General features: G+C 35.9%; 2 protein-coding genes across 3 annotated transcripts in view; both read right to left on the bottom strand.

The window, feature by feature from the left end:
* LOC134848550 (sorting nexin-13-like) overlaps positions 1-9383 on the bottom strand; it is a 227590-nt gene that overhangs the window by 59264 nt on the left and 158943 nt on the right. The window lies entirely within an intron of this gene.
* The window catches only part of LOC134847671 (sodium/potassium-transporting ATPase subunit alpha-1-like), an 87577-nt gene continuing 86849 nt past the window's right edge, over positions 8656-9383 (bottom strand). For both annotated transcript variants that reach the window (XM_063864833.1, XM_063864834.1), the window contains one exon: positions 8656-9141. In XM_063864833.1, coding sequence (XP_063720903.1) covers positions 8705-9141 — 437 coding nt within the window. In that variant the 3' untranslated portion in view covers positions 8656-8704. The remainder of the gene's footprint in view (positions 9142-9383) is intronic.

Here is a 9383-nt window from a genome sequence, read left to right as displayed (position 1 = left end):
TAGGATTGAGAGTTTCAAATCTAAGTTTGTTGAAAATTATGAAAAAATCGTCATATTTCGGAAGCAAAATAGATTTGAGCCCCTAAAACAACCTGACATCATACCACTAAAAATTTGGGCATTTCAAACTATGTGAAGTTTTTCAAATCAACTTTCTGAGAAAAAATTTGAACAATTTAAAAAAAAAACGTCATATCTCGCAAACTGGAAAGAATTGGATTTCAGTAATCATAATTGGAGGCCGACTTCACAATCCCTAGGAGAATCCTGACAGCACCCTACCATATGATTGTTGATCGCAAATTGAGTGAATTAAACACTGAAAAGAAAAATATAGAAAACTTGCGTTGCGAATATAGAAAACGTGCAGAATTAGAGCATTCCCGCTTCAACAGAATTTAAAACCTCAACTTAAGAAAACAACTTAAGAAAACAACCGTTAAATTATATTGCCAGTTTACAGGTCAATATATGAATATCAGAATATTAATCAGTGAAAATCCCCGTAAAAATGTATAGATAGATGAATGAGTCTCAGCTTTACACTACCCACACTAATCTGCCCTCCTCTCCTCTCATACTTGCATCATAATTACAGCCTTACAGTCGTTCCTTTAAAATAAATAATACGTTGAAATAGCTTACCCACGAAAAGATAGTGAATCCCGCATTTAAATTTAATAGATAGATAGATAAGATTTAAAAATCAGATATATTAACGCAATCCGAAAAAAAAACGAATACGTGTATTTTAATTAGAATTATTGTGGAATTTCTACTAATTATACAACCAATACTGTGTGGTACAAATGAAAAAGTAGCATGAAATTATAAGCTTATCAAAACAAAACGTTCAAAACGTAAGCACCTCTCAGAAACAATTCATAAGGTTTGAAATATAAAAACATTTTATCAAGTGTTGCTTTAGAATCAACTTATACACAGATGCGAAGCTGAGCTTCGCACCACTTGCAATGAAAAAAAACAAGAAAGCCGCTATGTCAGAAAAAAAACCAAAAAAAAAAAAGAAAATTTTGAAAAAAACTAGTTCTATCAAAAAATAAGGCTAGTTTTCAAATTAAAAAACATGCCGAGACAATGGAATGTGATAGAAGCATCGAAGAAAATTTACCAAACGGTAACAAAGCCAAAAAATACCAATGGCCCTTCACGCTCAAAACAGACACACACACACATAATTTTTTTCGCTCATCGATGGACGCAATATGGCCATTATATCGAAATAGTATAGGCCAAAACCTATCAACCCGAAAGAAAAGAAAAAAAAACAAAAAAGCCGGAAAAAAATATTGTCATTGCAAACTTGAACTGAATTTCTATTACGATTTTTAGTATTTTGCGCGATCCAACAGTGAGCATTAAGATTTTGTTTTCCTTAAAACGAATCAAAACTAGGTTACTAATTTGATTTAAAAAAGGCCGAAGTAATTTGGGCATAAAAAGTTTTTCCGCGAAAAAAACAAGAAAACAAAACGTTAAGGTTAGTAAAAATACAAGCATCAGAGGTAAATCAGAACACTAAAAGCAAAGATAATGTACAAAAACATCAATTCTTCAAAATCACAATTAAGGCGACAAAACAAAAACAGACAAATAATGAGCCGACAATGTTTTTTGTGAAACCGAATATTTCCCCTTTGAAAAAAAACAGGCCCTGGTAGATTCGAACCCAGGACCTTTGCCGCCTCAGGTGTATTCGTTACCTCCGGACCAAGTGAGCCGTAGACACAAAAAATTAGAATTAACACAGAGACGAAGCTGAGCTTCGCACCACTTGCGATAAAAATATAAATGACTATTATTAAAATCAAACGGAAAAAGGAAACAACTTAAAAAAAACGTTTTTCTCAATAAAATTGGACAAAAACCAAAATCCCCAGAACAAAATTGCCTGCACCATTAAAAACTTTACATAGAGCTCAGGTAATGCTATAACGAAGCCAAGTGTTCAAAAAAGATCTTTCTGCCGAACCAAGCAGACAAAAATAAGCAGACAGACACAATAATCTAAATTAGCCAAAATTTTCTAGTTGCAAAAAAAAACAAGTTTTTCTCAACTAGAATCGAACTCCCGGGCTTTGTCGTCTCAATCAAGGGGGTTACAAAATTTTGGAATGAAGCTGAACCATCGAGCTACGTTAGATAAGCCGACAAAAACAAACAGACGGACAATAGTCCGAAAAAGCACAAAAACTTGAGTTTGCAAAAAAAGGGCCCGAGCATATCTTTAAAAGTCAGTCAAAGGATCGAAGCGAAAAAATCCCAAAAAAGACAAAAATGACACCCATTTACTGAAATAAAACTGCTGATTTAAATATTAAAAAATCTTCTATCAATGCATACAGTATAAACTAAATTTCGATCAGTGCATACAGTATGGATAAAAAATAGCTGCGTTCTTCATTTAGTATCATAGTGCGATAGAAGTACGAATAACTTCAACAGTACTTACGGTCTATTTCAAATTTTTTACTGGCCAAAAAATAAAACGGAATTATTAGACACAGAAGCGAAGCTTCGCTTGTATACACTAGTGCGAACCCGGTAAAAAGCAGCTCCGTCTAGGATTCGATCTACGACCTTCTGCGACCTAGTGAATATGAGTCTCACGCATTAACGTCTCAGCCACGGACGCTCAATGAACAAAAAACACTAGCCACAAATAAAGCTCAGAACAAAACAGATGCCATGAATTTTCCAATGCTACAGATCGCAATTATAGCAAAAAGGCACACAAATAAGGGAACACTTAATGAACACTTTTATAAAGCCGACAAAAAATAAGAAGATAAATAAAAGACCGACATTTTTTGAGCCGGAATATTAACCGTTCGAAAAGAAAAACTGGACCCGGTCATATTCGAACCCAGGACCTGTGCCGTCCCAGTCGTACTCTGTACCACCAGGTTCAGTGTGCAAGAGACACAACAAAAATTGAATTCTTGATGAACCAAGATACCACCACGTGATCAATGAGTCCAATGGATAAGTTGTTTGTGTAGAAAAAAGTCTAGTACCCGATTGCAATACCCTGGCTTATCGCAAGGGTAATTAAGCGGATACTGAACAGACAAAACTTGGCTAGACGACTTTTGATCCGAAAACAACCAAAATGAGCTGTAAAACATTGAGCCAAAACGTTTTACGTCCACCGCCTACCACCCCAACCCCAAAAAATTAATCGAAAAAAAAGACATATATACGATGTCCAGGTAAAAAAAAATAAACAAATAGCTGAGGTAAACCTGAATGTGTTTTGAAGGCAAATCTTTATCATCTGTACACGAATCAAGCATGGGAATTTACGCTTCATTGTATCTTTTTTCCTCTTAATTCATTTAGTAACTGAAACATCTGCCTCGAATCTCCGAAACATTTAGTGAACTTAAAACTATAGAACTCCTTTTTGGCTCATTTTATCTCATGGGCGACAGTTACTAGGGCCACCTCAAACCTAGTTAGTTTATTTACATTTGTTTTATCCTTAACCAAACTTTTGTGTAATCTATTTCTCTTCAATATTAAGTTATTTATGCAGTTTGTGAACCATGGAGATGATTGTATTTGCTACTTTTACTTTTTCTCATTAGTGCAAATAGGTTCACGGTTTTTAAATATAAGCTATGAAATTCGCTCAAGCTGGCTTCAGCATTATTTGTGATCAACTTAGTAATCTATGATTAATGAGAAACAAAAAAATTTTGGATCTTGTTAGCTATTTCCCCCTATTTCGATTTTCAGAAATTCAACTTTGGCGGCCACATTTTTAATAGCTTACAACAATTTTCAGAAAATATTGCTAGTTGAAAATTTTTACGTTGGTATTATATAAATAGTGAGTAATACAAATACGAACGCGCGAAAATGAAAACCCACTTAATTGTTGACATTTTTGAACTGCATGTTTTATACAGAAATGGTTGTCAAACATAATACATGCATACGGGGGAAATAGTTAAGAAGTTCCAAAGGGGGGGGGGGGAATAATTAACAAGATCCAAATTTTTCCACGTGGGCAGAAGATTTTAACTTTTTTCCGGTTTTTAGCATATGATTGCCCTCCGGTTGTAATCTGCATTCAGTATATCCTAATGAGCTATTCACATGTTTAAAATAATACAACACAGTTCTTTTTCATCAGGATTTGTCTCGAAACGACTCCTGCATCTAGCTAAAAATTGTGTTTTAGATGGTTTAAACTTCAGACTTGTCTTTGTTTTTCACCATTGAGCATCTTTTATTACAATTTTGTTAGGAAAAATAGGTTTAAATTTTTCGCTTTTTTTTTACAAAATATGCGTCAATCCAAAATCATTCAGCCAAAAAATATTGTTTATGTACATTAGGCTGTTTTTGGAGATTTAATTCTATTTCTTCACTACCACAAAAAAACGAGTTATTCTCAAACCGTTTTGAAATGAATCTAGTGATTGGAACCTTCTGTGCTACTCGCACAGCTATGGCTAATTTTGTTTAATTAACTCAAAGGTTCAACGAGCGAAAAAAGAAGGAGTATTTTCTAGTAAAAACGCGAAAAATTCTCTTACATTCTCCTTGCACCCATCCAAAAAATAATCAATTCAGAAATAAACTACTATCTTATCATATATCAAGATTCTAACATGTATGAATTTACAATTGCAATAATTATCTGGGATGCACGAAATAGAAAAAAAAAAGTGTGAGTTTAATTTATTTACTAGACTGCCTAACTGACTCAAAGATTCTTCATGGCTTCAGCGTAGCTCTGAAGTTCCTTCTTGATGAAGGCTGCCTTTTCGTCATCAGATGCACGCGGATTTTTTTTAACGTATTCTGCAATCTTCAGGACTAGTTCTCCCTGAAACCATAAAAATTAAGCAATAACTAGCAGAAATTTTAAATCTTTCGCCCGCTAAGGGACTCAATGTGCTTGGATGAATTTTGAGCAAAGATAATCAAAGAAAAATGCAATGAAATGAAAAATTCTAGACAAACTGTACGCCTCACTAATGATTGTGCTTTGATTAAGTTTGGAATGTTTTTTGAACTTTCTTCCAGAGCGCGCCTTCCTTTAACAGCCTAAATTGGCACAGATAACTAATTTACAAAAATTATAGTTGGTGCTCCAAAAAAAATGCTACTGAATAGAAATAAAGGGGCGGCCTTCGGGGATGAGAAGAACTTCTGAGGGCTATTTGGATTTGATACTAATTAAAATAACACTTGTATCTCGAAAATAATGAACTGAAAAATAGGGCAACTGATGCATTCCAAGTTCAACTCTCAATGAAAAATTACTAACTTCTAATTTAGTCCTCTGTTCCTGGTGAGTCATCCTTTGGTAGATGTCATAGGTTAACCTGAGTCCCAAATAACTCCTGGTTTGCTGCTGGGCCTTTGCACTCTTTGCGGGGTCAGAATCCGTCATACCGTAGAAGAGGAACTTAAACAATGCCACATTTTTAAATACTTCGACAAAATATAGATTTGGACCTTGATATACCGAGATATTCAAACAAGGATTTCACTTGTTTACACCGACTGTGTGCAGTTATTAGGAAAATTTTAACTTGTCTCGGCGTCTTTGCTTTAAGAAACAAAAATAGCCAACAGATAGTAGGATAAACTCAAAAAAAAAAAAAAAAAATATATATATATATATATATATATATATATATATATATATATATTTGTATTTCACGTAGTGTTTATGAATTAACTTGTATTTTACCAACAGTTTTCACATGATAGCAGGAGTATCAAACTCATGTCCGGAGCGTCATGCAATAAAGCACCGCCTATTTGGTCACAAGACAAAGCTTACAAAAATTGGAAGAGTGAGTTGGATTTATGGCTCGTTGTGACTGATCTCGAAAAGAAAAAACGAGCACCTTCAAAAGTATTATCACTACAGGGGCGTCAACTCGAAGTAGCCAGGGAGTTACCGCTAGAGAAATTGCATCACGATGAAGTAGTTAGCAAGTTACTCGAGAAATTGAATGGAGGTTTCTGGAAAAACAGCGTTGACAGCGAAATCGATGCATATGTAAAGTTGATTGATTTAAGCAGTAAATTTGAGCAAAAATGCTGGATTACCTGCTTGCATTTGAATCTTCCAATTGATCTTCCAGAGTCAGTTTTGCAATTGATCTTCCAGAGTCAGTGCAAGCTTGCAAATTGTTACATGGGGCAAACTTGCAGCAAATCGAGCGCCAAACAGTTTCAGCAGCAACGCAGAAGTTCGGTTTCAAAACTTTAAGTACTTTGAAACTAATTTTCTGATACGCTGGCACAGACATTTTCAGCAGAAGTAGACAAAAAAGTAGGAGCCAATTTTTAGCACAAATGATACAAGAGATTCAGAAGTTGATCGTGATGAACAGAGAGCATTTTTCAGTCATGGACCGAAAAGTTTCAAACATTCCTTCCATTCCAGAGGTAGGGAAATGGGAAACGCGGAAGGTAGAATTTTCAAAGCACGAGAGGTAGAAGCTTCAAATTAGTCATGGGCGTAACCCTAAAGATACTCATGACAACACAACTACTTGCAGAATTTGTTGTTCGAGAAAACATTGCGTAGGGGAAAACCCTGACAAATCCGGGAAACGGGGCGCTAGTGAAGACGCACATGTTTTGTTGTGTTTTGCGAATTTATCGCCTAACCTTTTGGAAGAATGCTTAAGAGGCACTATAATTGATACAGCGTGTTCTACGACTGTATGTGCGCACAAGTGGATTACTGATAGAAATTGAACCCGCAACAACGGAACATGGTGAAAAAGACTTCGAACATATCAAAATTTTTGGTGGTGGCACTGTTGTCAAATCAATTCAAAAATGCTGTGTACCTGTCCAGATTGGCGAAGTTGCGTGTCTTATATGGATTGAAATTACTGAAGGGAACCTTCCTCTTTTACTCAGTCTTAAGTCAACGAAGAGAGCTCAGGCTTGTTTAGATACAGGAAACAACGCTTTCACGATTGGAGAAGGTGTGAAATCCCATTTTTTGGGACCAAGACAGGGCACATGGTGATAAAGTTCGACCATTGGACCTCCTTTACGTCTACATTATTCGTAGCACAAGATAGTTTGGATGAAAAATTATTTTGTTGCACGAGCAGTTTGATTATTGCTCTATCAAAAAATGCTGATTTGATTAAAAAAATGTTGATAATATAAGTGACGTGGTTAAAAAAGCGATATATGGCTGCTCAGTTTACGAAATGTTCAATCGTTCCAGTGCAAGACCTGTTGCTTCTTTGCCGTTATCAGAATCGTTTAATGACTCTTTTGCGATGGATCTGCACGAACACTAACGATCCTCTTAACGTTATGTATCCACATTATTGACCTCCATGCCCGTTTTAGTGAAGCTGCCATAATTTTAACGAAGACTACTGAAACAATAGTTAACTGCATCAATAAAATTTGGATTCTGAAACTTGGTGCTCCAAAAAGTATATTAACTGACAGCGGAGGCGAGTTCGACAAAGCCAAGTTCAGAGAAAACGCGGAGTTTTATGGCATTCGTAGTCTTGGAACTGCAGCCAATAGTCCGTATTCGAACTGTTGCTGCGAAAGGCACAACGCCGTACTGACTGAAACTTTTTTGAGGGTTCGTTGTGATTTAGGATCTGACTATGATAATTTATGTCTAAAGACTGCTTTATTTGCTAAAAAATGCTTATCATCGGACCTTGGATTTTCACCGTATCAGCTTGTTTTTGGACGTCTTACAAGATTGCCAACTGTGTTTTACAGTGAACTACTTGCATTGAATCCGAAGTGACCAGACGTAGAAAACGGGCTGCGTCAACATCTGAATGCACTAAATCTTGCCAGAGAAGCTTTCATATCGGCTAAGTCATCTGAGAGAATTAATCGAGCGCTCAGGGCTAACACAAGAAACTTCAGTCGAAATTAGAATAAGTCGTTCTCGTTTTTTTGCGAAATTTCCAGGTTCGTATTTGCAGAGAGCAATTTACCTACCTTTTATCAGATGAAATTGAATTGAGCTCAAAACGTACACATATTCAAGTGCATTAAAATGTATGCATGAACATCTGTAGTTATTAGAGCATTTAAAAACTTTTTTAAAAAACAAACGAACAAAATAATCACAACCTATATAAGCGTCTTCATTACCTTCAGTGACTCTTAAAAATCAATTAATCTTCAAAGATGTAAGTGCATGAACAAAGCGCTGAACAAAGAGTTAAATTAGGCAAAAAACTTCCAATGGTTTTTTCTATTCCAATATTTTCAGCTTGTGCTGAGCTGAATATTAATTTTATTTATTTGAAGTCAATGTCCACCAAATAAACGTTCAAACTTACATTCAATAAGAAATCCGCATCACTCATTTTGAGTGAGTCAAGGTCGAACAGCTTGTTTGCACCGTCCATTTTCTTAATCTGAAAAAAATACGAAATCAAAAACTAATCAACCCAAATACTTTTTTCGAAAAGTTTTGTTTCAAATCAACCCTTAGTTTATAGAGCACTAGTTTTCATATTGGGTCGTACTGAGTTTAATCAGCTCTGCGGCAGATCAAATAGCCTCTTTCTTTCCTGTCTTCTGAACTAAATCTTTCACGCCTTAGGCTTCCACGCCTTTGTTCGTTTCTAAATCTTGCATTAGATCCAAATTTGCCATCTATAGCCTTCTTTGCACGAGTTGCTGTCTTTTCTAAGAACGGCTTTCAAATACACGTTTCTTCCTCAAGCCACCCATCTGGAATCTTCCTGATAATCAGTCGTCGCATTTCGTCATAGCCCAGACATATAATCGCAACTGGCACAGGAAACATATAATCATACAGGTCATCAATTTCGACCATCATGGTACCAAGCTCCATTCCACGCGTGAATGAATTCAGACACATCAGCACAATTGCTAACCCATACATCACAAGCAAACTAGTCAACAGATATCCGTTTTTGAACAATCCTTGTTTAAAAGCACTGCATTTTCTGGCTTTACACGAGATTGAAAAGCTCCATTGGCACACGACAATTGCCCAGAAACTACTAGCATGCGCCATTTTCAAAGCGGTCTGTCTGCTCTCGAAAGTCCACTCTGTTCCTAGAGCGTCGTTTATGAAGCTATGCTGCACGTTGTGCCAAATATAGCCCATCCCTAAAACCCATTCCCATGTTTTACACAGAGACGAAGCGGAGCTTCGCACTACTTGCGATGCAACAAAAACATGAAAGAACAGCTTCAAAGTCGAAAAACAAGTCGACAAAAAATTTAAAAAGTTATGAAAAAAATACAAAAAATAGCTCTACCAAAACTCTAAGTACGATAGAATTTCATTCCAGGCAAAAACCCCAGTAAATGTGAATTTTAAATAAGCAACGGAACAAAAATTACAAAGA

This window comes from Symsagittifera roscoffensis, chromosome 6 (assembly GCF_963678635.1).
Source record: "Symsagittifera roscoffensis chromosome 6, txSymRosc1.1, whole genome shotgun sequence".
Lineage (NCBI taxonomy): Eukaryota > Metazoa > Xenacoelomorpha > Acoela > Convolutidae > Symsagittifera > Symsagittifera roscoffensis.
This window is presented reverse-complemented; position numbering and strand designations above follow the sequence as displayed.